Source organism: Littorina saxatilis, linkage group LG5, assembly GCF_037325665.1.
Source record: "Littorina saxatilis isolate snail1 linkage group LG5, US_GU_Lsax_2.0, whole genome shotgun sequence".
NCBI classification, from domain to species: domain Eukaryota; kingdom Metazoa; phylum Mollusca; class Gastropoda; order Littorinimorpha; family Littorinidae; genus Littorina; species Littorina saxatilis.
In genome coordinates, this window is record NC_090249.1 from 44,103,851 (window position 1) to 44,118,028 (window position 14,178).

At 39.0% G+C, this 14,178-nt stretch overlaps 1 protein-coding gene across 1 annotated transcript; it reads left to right on the plus strand.

Annotated features, from left to right (window-relative positions):
* The first annotated feature begins 57 nt into the window (after nt 1-57).
* On the plus strand, nt 58-13,193 carry LOC138967220 (inositol monophosphatase 3-like). Its single transcript, XM_070339738.1, has 5 exons — nt 58-387; nt 2,848-3,013; nt 3,634-3,729; nt 4,031-4,204; nt 6,183-13,193. Exons 1-5 carry the CDS (start codon nt 67-69, stop codon nt 6,449-6,451), a joined length of 1,026 nt encoding a protein of 341 aa, XP_070195839.1. The 5' UTR covers nt 58-66; the 3' UTR covers nt 6,452-13,193.
* The last annotated feature ends 985 nt before the right edge of the window (nt 13,194-14,178 follow it).

Genomic DNA, 14,178 nt, shown 5'->3' on the forward strand with positions numbered 1-14,178 from the left:
TTCTATTTTTTGCAACGTTTATTTCCGAAACTAACTGTCATACTAGCTTTACTCATGTCTGCCAGCATGGCGCCTGCAAACGTTCGTCTGAACCCAGTTGGGCTTCTTGTAGCCGCAGTTATTGCGATATGTATATTTTTCTACATGTTTGGTGTTCCAGGGTTCCCCGGTAATGACAGAATAAGCATGAGAGAACTTTTGTCGGTCAGTGTTGACCTTGCCGAGAGAGGAGGAAAGAGAGTGACCGAAATCGCTCAAGCCCAGTTGCTCGAGGCTAAAGAAAAGGGCAAAACGAAAGAGGGAGCAAAAGAAATGTTGACGCAGGGAGATTTGGAAAGTCACAGGGCAATTGTGAACGGATTTCTCAAGACATATCCAGGGATAACGGTAAGATTATTTGATTATGTGCCGTGCCATTTCTGTTGGTCCTATTTTTTTTGTGCAAGGCATCTTTTAATTCAGCCGGCGATTGATCACTGTGCTTAATTAACGTTTACCTCAGTTCCTCCAATACGTGTCACACGTTTTATCGATCCAGTTGTTAGTTCCAACGCAAAAAAATCAATGCAGATCCACATCTGCTTGATCGAATGAGTACAACTCCCAATCACAGTTCGCACCTGTGTGGCCGCAAATGATGCATGACTATTACAGACTATACACTTTGTTCTTTAGTTTGAGTTTTAACATGTATGCATTCTTTCCTCAGACCTTACAGTACTTAGCGCTCAGTCAGTTTAAATCAGAATCGTTCAAAAAAAGTAATCGAGGTCTTGTCATTTGCGGGCTTGGGCGATGATTCTTGAGTGTCACGTGGACTTATGCTGTGACTGTTAGTGTTAGAGGTAAAGACTATAATAAAGGCACATGCCCTGTGGCTGTCCAGACAAAATAAATGCATGTAACCATGCATGTGTTGTGACGAAAAAAGCTTAGACAACGTTTTCAGACAGCAAATCCAACAGTCGGGCATCGTTGTTTTGCACTCCATGGGAGGGTTTTCATGAACTGTTAGGCCAAAAAAAAAAAATTGTCTGTTTCTGGTAACATGGCTAAAAAAAATAGGGTCGGTAGGTAGGGATTTTTTTATTTTTTTTATTTTTATTTTTTTTTTTTATTTTTTACCCCAAATGTAGACCAATAAAACTAACTTTAAAAATTGCGCAAAGAGACTGGATTCACTATACATAACATAGAGACAAGACACTCAACACATTTACAAATCGTCAGCGGACTTTCGTTTTCACACGTTTTTGTTGTTCATTTTCTCACCCTGTCCTTTACCACCACCAAAAAAAACAAACTTTTTGAGTTTGGAAAAAAAAAAGTTTAGGGTCGGCGCCGAAATTTAGGGTCGGTCGGGTGACCAGAAACAGACAATTTTTTTTTTTTTGTGCCTTAGTGTAAAACCAGTCTTGATCTAAGGACTTTGTCCGGTCGAGAATAAAAGCTGGTTCTTGTGTATGACTGTGTTAGTTGGAGTGCCTTAGAGAATGATGAGCTTGTGGTGATCATCCTTTTTTGAGGATGGAAGTCTCTTGTTCATTTCAATGCTTGTTATTCTCTCAGGTGCCAGGAGAAAGGTTCCGTACAACTCTCGCTTACTCGATTACACATGCTGTATGCATAAAGAGTGATTACTTCCCTTTGGTTATTTGATATTCTTAACAACGCTCTGCCTCATTTCGGTTAAGATTCTAACATACCTTAAAGTCAGTACCTGAACCTTTCATTTATTTCCTTGTTCAGTCATCGCTACTTTCATTTATTAGGTATAGGGCAGTTGTTGTTTTTTATACATCCCCTCATTAACTACCAAGTTGTAATGATTGTGAATTTGCACGTATAATTTTGACCTTGTGTGACAACTGTCACGTCATTCATGCAGACTTTTTAATCGTTCAATTTTCCATGTCTAGTTAATTGTTCCATAAACCCCTTAACAGCCGGAAGAAATCAGTTTTTAAATAAAATTAAAAAAAGCATAACATACACGTCTAAACCAGGGATGTTGCTACAAATTCACACCTATAGGACAAATGTCCTGAGCACTTCAGCATCAATAGGACATTTGACCGCTTTTAGAAATTTCAATAGGACATTGTAATTTTGTGAAAAACACTGTCCGGACATTTGAGCCTTTTAATCGGTCGATGTCCGACGCCTAACGACATCCCTGCTAAACTGAGGATATGGTCTCAAGGGGAGATAATCATCTTGCTGCTATTCAAAGGGCAATATATACATGGATTGTTTCCCTTGTCAGAGTATTGATGTGTGTATTGTGTCAATCAAAGGGGTAAAAGGGACAGTGCAGCTCCTTTATACGTCTGCAAAGATCCCCCAGGTCTTTCAGTTGCCTATCCATTTTGAAAATAACCAAGTTTCATCGGCTTGTTTGCATAGAGTAGAACCATACAATTTTGCGACAAACATTTTAATCATTGTCTGACAGGTAGTGTAAGCTAGGAAAAAACCTAAGTAAATGAGGCGGAAGTACCCGATCAGGTCCCGCACTTGAAATTATTGTGTCAAAAGCCGACATTTTGTCTCCAGTAGTCTCAATGAGAGCGAGAGTTCTTTTTATCTTGGGTAGTTTACACCAAGACATTGTGTTGGATTATGTACATTGTAAGCAAATTGTAAAACATAGTATTTGGTTCCATGTTGGCCTATATCGCACACAATCTTTAGCCTCGAAACGTGGTTATACGAAATGTTATCACATTTTGCAGGTCTTAAAATGGAGGTTAAATATGTAACGATGAATGTGAAGAGAAAATGTGAAAAAGCAATGTCTTAAAAGGAGGGTTCTACTGTACTGATTGTCCACTGTCTATCCTCCAGCTGATATCGGAGGAGCACGAGAACAAGCCGGTGGACTTCAATCAGATCCCTGACCCCAACAAGCAGTTGGAGGAGGTGTTGAGAGCTGTGTCCAGCGACCAACAGATCCCCTTGAGCAACATCGCTGTGTGGGTGGATCCGCTCGACGCTACTCAGGAGTATACAGGTATACAGTCGTTAGTCAAACATCAGCGGAGAAGTTTTGCTGTGTGGGTTGACCCTCTCAACGCTACCCAGCAGTATACAGGGTCTGATCATTTTGGGCCATGCAGACACGCTTTGTTTCTATGTTTACTAGCAAACATGTAGAAAGTTATCAATGTCTGTTATTCAGTGACTACATTCGTCACCCGTCCTAGTCCTTACGGTTTGAGCAGATCATGTGCAACATTTGCCTGTTTGCCTAATTCATGACCTAAAATTCTTACGTTTCCCTGCCAGCTTATGCTGCACCCATTTTGCGGCCAGCATTTGAAAAATCATTGCATAGAATTATGTGGACTGTGTTTCATTGAAAAACTAAAGGCTTGCACTTTATTCTCTTATGCACAATGTTTAAATCTTCCTTTACAAGTTTTGACACAGCAGCTATATAATATTTGTTTTTATTGTTTCCTTCAATGTGTACGGAGCTAGAGCAGCAGATAGTTTGTTACTGATTTATATTACATTTGGTAAAGGTGAGTCGTACGACTCTCTGAGCAATTTCTCTTTTTGATTTTAAATTTATCACACTCATTCAGTTGAAGGAGTGGAGTAACATGATGAATTGTCGTGGTGTTTCAGAGGGTCTGTACAAGTTTGTGACTACCATGGTTTGTGTGGTCGTCAATGGAGAACCGACTATTGGCGTCATCCACAAACCTTTTGAAAAAGAAACAGGTAAGGTTGTCCTGGAACTTTGTGTTGACATTTTACCTTGAGTGATATCATTAATACCTTTTTGTGTTAATGGTGTTGACAAGTAGTGTGCAATTATATTGCAGTTTGCTTTGTGTTTCTCTCTATAGCAAAAACAAAATCAGGACAGAACTGAAACTTGAAATTAGACACTGATATTGGTAAATAACAGAGCTGATTTACCCTTTTGTTTTCATTTGGTATTACTGATACAGGCTTAAAAAATCACTATTCCAATCATTTTAAGAGAATTAATGAATGATATGCAATGTCTGTGTCACAGTGTGGGCGTGGGTAGACAAAGGCCACTCCCCAAACCTGAAAAAATCATCTGACGTGAAACCCAATGAAAACAAACGCAAGATCATCGTTTCGCGCTCACATGCGGGGCCTGTGGAAGCAGTGGCCAAGAAATCGTTTGGTCCAGACACTGAGGTTGTGCCTGCAGGAGGAGCAGGTAAGTGTGTTGAATCATTAATGTGTGCTTGCAGATCTAGAAAAGAGAGTCAAAATCTAAAAACAAATAGACTGCTAACATTCCAAAATTTAGAATAAAAAAACAAGATAGATATGTTGTAGGAGTGTTTAATTGTGATTGTCATCATTTTCACGAGTTTTCATTCATAACCAGCCGGGGAATAAATCTCATGTTCCCTATGCAATAAATCGAGGTGGTGAATGGGTTTGAGCTTTCAGATGAAACGTGGATTGTCAAAGTGAAAAGCCAATCAGGCTGATTGTTTGATGTGTGGCTTTGGATTCGTGTTTCCGAGGACAACGATTGTAAGCATTCACTCTCAAAGACCCAATCAATGTTGATAATTAGTAAATTACCGCAACGACTCATGGTCAATTTGCAACATATCCCTGTAATCACAAAATCCACAGCGAAAAGTCATAAAACACTTAAAAGAAAAGAAATATGCTCAACACTTTCTGAACTCACACACGTATATGATCGCAGCTCTGTACTTTTTGAGACTGGAAGAAAAGCGTCAACAAGCTACGTTTGACTTCACAGACAAGTTTGACGTGTTATCTCGAACTACTGTGATGCTGCTTTGCGGTCCGGAATTGGATTCTAAAAATTCGTCTCCCTTGTGGGTTATTGTGCATTTTGTTGCACTACCAAAATAATGACAAAAACGATGGTTGGTGGCTTGTCGTCAGACCAGCATTTGATTTTTTGGTCCTCGGGGAGCATATCGCCTTTTGTCGTATATTTATCAACCGCGGCCTTACGGCCTTGGTCGATACAGATGAAACGAAAGAGGATAATGTGCCCTCGGATCAACAAAAAAGCTGGTCTATCAACAAGCCACCAAACCTCCTATCTTGTTTTGTCACAATTATTAACATTCCTATATAACATACCTTGCTTGTTCTTTTATTGGCAAAAGAGAGTGCAAACAGTATCTTTGAATATGTGAGCAGGGGTCATGCTGACTGTGAATAATTTGCATTGGTTGACCAAAAAAGGACCCATCTTGTGCATTGATATGTATATAATGTGTACTCATGGGAAAAATACAATATTTGTGTGCAATTTTGCTATGAGCGTGACCCCTCAGATGGATGCATGCTGACCTAGAAAAGATAGTGTAAATGGTATCTTTGAATGTGCAAAGAAGGTTGCTTCTCCTGTGACATTCACTCATGCTTGGTTCACCTTGCGACACATATAAAACTTTGATGCAAGAGTGGTAGACTAGTTCTTAGCTGTATTAGTTTCTGATAACCAAGTCCCTTGATTCTGCCCCTGAACACAGATGCACTCATGAATACACACACTAACACACACACACACAGACTCCACAGTTACAGGACAGTGGACAACTTTGAGTGGAGTTATGATATAATATGCGTGTGGAAGGAGTGTGAAGTTTGGATGCATACACCATAACAAAATCCTGTGCTTTGCATTTGGTAAATAAACTGTTTGACTTGACTTGACTTGTGTTATGGTAGCCATGCTGATCCAACAGATATTTTGACAGGCGTCATTGTGCGATCTTCGCTAAACGTAAACCTCTTGTCTTAACTCTTACTGATATATGTTCTTTTGTGTGTATCTCCACAGGTTATAAGACCCATATTGTGATTAAAGGCGGTGTGCGGTCTTCCTTAACGTTAATAGTAATATTGTTTTCTTAACTCTTGCTGTACTGTTTTGTGTTTTCTTAACTCTGGCTGTACATGTACTGGTGTGTGTATTTTGTGCAGGCTATATGAGCTTTATGGTGATTAAAGGTGATGTGCTGTCTTCCTTAAAGTTAATGCCACACCGTTTTCCGAACTCTTGCTATACTGTTGTGTGTATTTTGTGCAGGCTATATGAGCTTTATGGTGATTAAAGGTGATGTGCTGTCTTCCTTAAAGTTAATGCCACACCGTTTTCCGAACTCTTGCTATACTGTTGTGTGTATTTTGTGCAGGCTACAAGACCCTGGAGGTGATTAAGGGAAATGTGGAGGCCTACGTTCATGTGACCTTGATCAAGAAGTGGGACATTTGCGCTGGTCACGCTATACTCAAAGCCGTGGAGGGTAAAATGACCACACTGGAGGGTAACTACATCACCTATTACCCTAAGGACAATCCCAAGGTTGATGCCGGGCTTTTGGCCACCATTTATAACCACTACGATTACCTTAAGAAACTCGCCCCAGAGATGGACACATTGAAGGGCAAGCACAAGAGATAGGCGATAATAGATTACTATTTTTTCTTCTCTGTATGTTGATTTTTTGTTGTGGGATGACTTGTACAAGGTATGATTATGGGTAGTTTCCATTGGAGACTTAGTGGTAGACTTAATTATTATCTTACATGTGTAGTCCTATTGAATGTTTTCCTCGTGTTTATTAAAATATTAGCAAGATTTGTTTGTTCTCTACTATTGAACTGGTTAGAATTCTTGAATTGAAGAAAGTAGTACCGGGATTCTGGAGCATAAGTTGAAAAGAAAAGCTGTGCAGTTAGCTTAGCACACAGAGGCTGCTTTGCATTTTTGTTAAACATCAATATTTATTTTGTGTGGTCAAGAAAATCAGTTTAGTGCTGTAATTAAAATAATTTATGATGAAGTGCCTTTGGTTTCACGACCAAACAACCTTGAAGGTGAACGAATTGGACTGCTTTATTTCCAAACCACTCCCACCCTTCTCTCACTATGTAAAGCAGCGGGTGATCAAGTGGGATCATTACTTTACTGATTGGCCAGTTGTCATCGGAGCAGTTGAACATTGTCAGATGTTGCAGTATTGAATAATTGATATTTGCATTTGTGTCTGGGTGTGTATTCTGATGTGTTGGTCTTGACGTCAAGGCTGTTTCTGTAAATTTGTGTTCATTCTTCTGTTTTGCCTGTTGTGTTCACTCCACTTCTTTTTTTGTGTGTGATAATTTTTCTCTCCTGCGAAGAACACAGTTGTTTTCTGTTTTTTAGATTACCCATATATTTTGAAAGGGGAAAAAGAAAAGGTTCTTGCAGTTGCCATAACATCTTTTTTTTAATTCATGCTTTTCAGTGATCATATTGAAACTGAGTAGAGGATAAAAACGTTTAATGATGGTGGTGTCCATTGTTTTTCATTACAGAGGTTCATTTCTTTTAGAGTCTCTTTTCACAGTGGCAGTAGTGATAGCCGTTTCTTGACATGCTTTATGGAATGAATTGGGTTCTGGTTGGACTGTGTGGTTGGTAAATCAAGTTTGTTGAAATCCATATGGATGTTGAAATGGATTGGTTTAAATGTTAGTTCCTGGTTGCTTTGGGAGTAGCAGAAATGTGTATGGTTGGTCTTTGTGCTGAATGATATTGGTCAATGTTTAAAAAGTGTGTATATACCTTTACTACCTAATAAAGTGCCTGATAATTTTAAATATTAGCTTCTACAACAATTTCTTCCATGTGAACTCATTTTCAGATGATACATTCGCATACTTCTATGGTGATAATCTGTTAACAGCTGGGGTGTTTTTTTTTCCAAGTCACATTGGTTTATTGTTGCAAAAAAGAATAAGAGTTTATAACTAAATGTACCTTTCTGTATCTATGTGTCTTTGATGCGTGTGTTTGTGTCCGTGTGTGTGTGTTTGTGTGTACACATAATATGTCGAGGATGAGTGTGGCACAGATTTTGAAAAATGGAATCATAATTGTAACCTATGTTTATACAACTCCTGCAATGCAACCGAGGGGTGGATTAAATCTAGTTGATTATTTTTAGACAAGTGAGAAATTAGAACGAACTACTTTGATTACACCAAAAATCACACGTGGATTATTCGAAGTAAGAATAAAGAGGGTTAAAAAATAATCAACACTAGAATTTATTTTTAGAACATTTGAAACCCAGACGATTGGACCCTGTTGCGGAAGAATACGTACAACGTTGACTCAAAACTGTAACAACAATGGCTGACGTGTATGAAGTACACGCATACCTCGCCAGGTTTGTTTCTGTGACTGTAGTCGACAGACGATGCCATTTGCTTTGTGTGTGTTTTTGTTGTTGCTCACTGTACGTGTAAAATCCAGTTCTTTAACAGGCAACACACCTTGCAAATTTCCAGAAGCTGCAATCTGAAGCGACCTATCTCTGATTCTAGCAGACGATCTCTCCAATGTTTAACACAAAATCAGCAAACTCTCCTGTCACATAGAACGTCCATTATATAGTGCAATGTTGAAATGAAGTTACCGGTCTGAAACATTTAGTCGTTTCTTCTGAGACAATCCTTGTTCTCTTATCATCTACAGATTTACCGCAGCCTTCACCACGCGAATTCACAACAGAAGTCAGACTTTCGAACATATACAATCTACGTAGGCAAGCACGATACGTCATGACGTCATATGATTCCTAGCATATTGACGTAATGCTAAACATCCGGTTATCCCGAGTTTTCTCCGTAATACATGTCCGTGGGTTTTTCAATGTTCGGTTATTTCCGTGGCTTCATGCGGAAAGGGAACCGTCGTCTGCTATCAACGACATGGACCATTCTGGTCCTTGTTGCTGACAAAAACATGATTTTAACACAGAATGTAATGTCAGAATAGCTATATAAACGCTATTGTGTTTTAATCGTAGCAATGGGGTCCGATATTTAGACCAGACAAGTATAATGCCGACGAGTCGGAGACTAAGAATAAAGTAAAAGAATAGGGACTATTTGAATGACGCGCATTTGACACTCTGAGTGATTAGGCTGAAATGAAATTGCGTACAAAATGTCGTCTGCATGACTGCATGTTCGACCCGTGTTGTTCGTTGTATAAATAGCTTAAACAATGACGACAACTCGTTGATTACTGGAAAATAAACCACTCGTGGGTATTTGCAGCCGCTTGGTAATTCACTCGTGTGCTCCGCACACTCGTGAATTACCAAGCGGCTGCAAATACCCACTCGTGGTTTATTTTCCAGTAATCAACTCGTGGTCATTGTTTAAGCTCTATTTATACAACTCCTGCAATGCAACCGAGGGGTGGATTAAATCTAGTTGATTATTTTTAGACAAGTGAGAAATTAGAACGAACTACTTTGATTAAACCCAAAAATCACACGTGGATTATTCGAAGTAAGAATAAAGAGGGCTAAAAAATAATCAACACTAGAATTTATTTTTAGAACATTTGAAACCCAGACGATTGGACCCTGTTGCGGAAGAATACGTACAATGTTGACTCAAAACTGTAACAACAATGGCTGACGTGTATGCCTAGTCGACAGACAATGCCATTTGCTTTGTGTGTGTTTTTGTTGTTGCTTACTGTACATGACATACATTACGTGTAAAATCCAGTTCTTTAACAGGCAACAAACCTTGCAAATTTCCAGAAGCTGCAATCTGAAGCGACCTATCTCTGATTCTAGCAGACGATCTCTCCAATGTTTAACACAAAATCAGCAAACTCTCCTGTCACATAGAACGTCCATTATATAGTGCAATGTTGAAATGAAGTTACCGGTCCGAAACATTTTAGTCGTTTCTTCTGAGACAATCCTTGTTCTCTTATCATCTACAGATTTACCGCAGTCTTCACCACGCGAATTCACAACAGTCAGACTTTCGAACATGTATACAATCTACGTAGGCAAGTATGATACGTCATGACGTCATAGGATTCCTAGCATATTGACGTAATGCTAAACATCCGGTTATCCCGAGTTTTCTCCGTAATACATGTCCGTGGGTTTTTCAATGTTCGGTTATTTCCGTGGCTTCATGCGGAAAGGGAACCGTCGTCTGCAATCAACGACATGGACCATTCTGGTCCTTGCTGCTGACAAAAACATGATTTTAACACAGAATGTAATGTCAGAATAGCTATATAAACGCTATTGTGTTTTAATCGTAGCAATGGGGTCCGATATTTAGACGAGACAAGTATAATGCCGACGAGTCGGAGACTAAGAATAAAGTAAAAGAATAGGGACTATTTGAATGACGCGCATTTGACACTCTGAGTGATTAGGCTGAAATGAAATTGCCTACAAAATGTCGTCTGCATGACTGCATGTTCGACCCGTGTTGGTCGTTGTATAAATAGCTTAAACAATGACAACTCGTTGATTACTGGAAAATAAACCACTCGTGGGTATTTGCAGCCGCTTGGTAATTCACTCGTGTGCTCCGCACACTCGTGAATTACCAAGCGGCTGCAAATACCCACTCGTGGTTTATTTTCCAGTAATCAACTCGTGGTCATTGTTTAAGCTCTATTTAATCGATGTGTGCGTGTGTTCAAATCAAATGAGAATTATTAAATCAATTACGGTGGTTTTAGTGATCCTTGGACTGTTTACTTTGCCACTACAGCTGCAGTAAGTGGGGTATTGTGTCATAGGGGGATGTTGTGTAAGACATGTTTTGGTTTATGTTTTGCATTTTCTGCCGACAAAACAAAACAAAAGTTGATATTCAACTGACTTGTGTGATTTAGAATTTGGATCAAAGGATTTCTCATGTTTTGGTTTTGTTTCTCTTAATATATATTTTTTGTTAAAAAGGAAGAAATCACAGTTTTGGGCCTGACATTGTTGACAGATATTTTGGTGTGTGTGTTCTTGCGGTTTGTGTGTGTGTGTGTGGTCAGTTTCTTTCTCTGATCTATAATTTTTACTGACTTGATTTCCAACTCTACAAATGATAAAGCTACAGCATTTCAGCAGCAACGATTTAGAAAATTGCATATATATATATATTTATTGAAATGATATTGTTTTTAATGTGATAAATGCATCTAACTGTTTCTGAATGCATCTAAATTTTAAATGTTTACAGAATCCTAAGGTTCAGCAATTTGTGCGTGTGTGTGTGCTGTTCCTAAATGCATCTACATTTTAGATGTGTACAGAGGTTCAGCAATATCCGTGTGTGTGTATGTTTCCTATTTTTCTTGGGTAACTTCTTTTTTTCTCTCTCTCGATCATGCAATCGGTTCAAATTCCACCAGTGGCATTTTTCTAATGTCATTTTTAAGTAATGTGCAAATTTGCCTTTTGTTATTTCTGTTGTCATTTCTGAACATCGCCACTTCTGTGGATCCTTGTTGTTTTTTGAGTCACTTGAGAAAAAGTGACTCTATGTAATCGGTCAGTGTTAGTCTGTCCGGCCGGCCGTCCGGCCAGCCGTCCGGCCGGCCGTCCGTAGACACCACCTTAACGTTGGACTTTTCTCGGAAACTATCAAAGCGATCGGGCTCATATTTTGTTTAGTCGTGACCTCCAATGACCTCTACACTTTAACGATGGTTTCGTTGACCTTTGACCTTTTTCAAGGTCACAGGTCAGCGTCAAAGGAAAAATTAGACATTTTATATCTTTGACAAAGTTCATCGGATGTGATTGAAACTTTGTAGGATTATTCTTTACATCAAAGTATTTACATCTGTAGCCTTTTACGAACGTTATCAGAAAAACAAGGGAGATAACTAGCCTTTTCTGTTCGGCAACACACAACTTAACGTTGGGCTTTTCTCGGAAACTATAAAAGTGACCGGGCTCAAATTTTATGTGAACGTGACTCATTATGTTGTGAATAGCAATTTCTTCCTGTCCATCTGATGCCTCATATAATATTCAGAACTGCGAAAGTGACTCGATCGAGCGTTTGCTCTTCTTGTTGTTTGTTTTTGAGTCACTTGAGAAAAAGTGACTCTATGTAATCGGTCAGTGTTAGTCTGTCCGGCCGGCCGTCCGTAGACACCACCTTAACGTTGGACTTTTCTCGGAAACTATCAAAGCGATCGGGCTCATATTTTGTTTAGTCGTGACCTCCAATGACCTCTACACTTTAATGATGGTTTCGTTGACCTTTGACCTTTTTCAAGGTCACAGGTCAGCGTCAAAGGAAAAATTAGACATTTTATATCTTTGACAAAGTTCATCGGATGTGATTGAAACTTTGTAGGATTATTCTTTACATCAAAGTATTTACATCTGTAGCCTTTTACGAACGTTATCAGAAAAACAAGGGAGATAACTAGCCTTTTCTGTTCGGCAACACACAACTTAACGTTGGGCTTTTCTCGGAAACTATAAAAGTGACCGGGCTCAAATTTTATGTGAACGTGACTCATTGTGTTGTGAATAGCAATTTCTTCCTGTCCATCTGATGCCTCATATAATATTCAGAACTGCGAAAGTGACTCGATCGAGCGTTTGCTCTTCTTGTTTCACTTGGTAAGCTGTCTGAAAGTGCGTTGTATTGTGTTTCACAAGAGAAGTTCAAGTGCTTGTGTATTCGACAGAACGTTTGGCAGCCCCTTTAAACTTTAAATACCTTTTTTTCTCATATAAGAGATCATATACAGCATTCCATATCTGTCCTGTGGTGAGATAAGAGCATCCATCCACTTTGTCACACACCAAAGTCTGGCTGTTGGCCGAGTAGAGTTGAATTTTTTGCTCAATTAATTTCACAGATTGCAAATTTTTCATTTTCATTACTTTATTGTCCCATCGCTGGGTCACGGTTGACAATAACACAATTAATTCAGCTGAATAAAAATCCCACTCTGCACGTGAAGCAGGCAAGCTGTTGATTTATGGCACACCTCCAAGTAAATGGGTGTTCTTTGTTTATGCAAATGCCAGGGTAGATCTACAGTGGTGTACATGATGGATCTCACAAGGAGTTCACCCGCAACAAATCTTGTGTATCTCTTTATCATGAACTACATTATCCACCTTACAGTTATAGGATATGGTATGAATGTGTCTTGATCACTTGTATTGTGTAAGAATGATTACCTTAGGCTAGTGATCGAGTTACTGGTTGTATTTATTGCTGGAAGAACACATTGCTCGTTGTATTCTTCATATTAGTGAAGTGGTTGGTGTAAAATGTTTGTATGATGGTTTGTATGATGGTTTATTTATTGAACTAAATGTGGGTCGATGACAAGGTCAAATAAAATGGTTCATAAAGTTTGTGGATTTTGTTGCGCTTAACAGTGGGACTTCGTCATGTGAGTGATTTAGTGTGTGTGTGTTTGTGTATCAGGTAAGTGAATATCACACATGCTCCTCTCACCTGGCCTGTATTTCGACTTCGTGTTTTCGAACTATCTATAGCGCCATAACGAGGCTCTGGATTCACACCTTTCCAGGGGACACAACATACATTCTTTGAAAAATGCTCGCAATTCAGGAAGAGCAGCCCTGATGTTCTCTGGCGGTATGTCTTCAAACGAAAGGATGTGTGTAATGTATAAACGCCTGGAGGTGTCTGTGGCCTGAAACTGGTGCTTTGCAGGAGGCCTTAAAATACGAAAAATGTCAAAAGTATTCAAATCACTGCATGAAAGAAAACACATTAAGCTTACATCATACATATGATATACATTCAAAACTTTTAGAAAAATGTGTATGTACGTGTTTGATCTTTATGTATCTTTATTTTATTTGTTTGAATACGATTCATTGCTCAGATAGTTTTGGGGTAGCAGCTGGTACTGTGCATTATTCATAATTACTCACGTACAAACACATTTACACACAGTCATACTCCTATGAGTATTACACCCTATCTGAATGTTTTAAAGTTGTATTCATAAAAAAAATTTGATTCCGTGTGCGTGTGTGTCTTTATGTGTCACTGTCAGCGTCTTCTCTGCAGTTTTGCGTATACATGTTATTTGTGACACAGCTGAGCTTTGACACCAGTACTTCCATCAACATTTGAGTGACTACACTTGGTATACTGTTTGCTTTGTTTTACGATGAGGCTCTTTACAAGAAAGGTGTGTTAAATGAAGCACTCAGCCTCTGTAGTTATCAAGTATTCTCACACAAACAAAGTATGTTCACTCACACACAAACAAATACACACACACACACTCTCTCTCTCTCCTGGGGCCCTCAATTATACTCTTTACAGGGTTCCATTAACTACCTCAGTGGGACTCAGTCACTC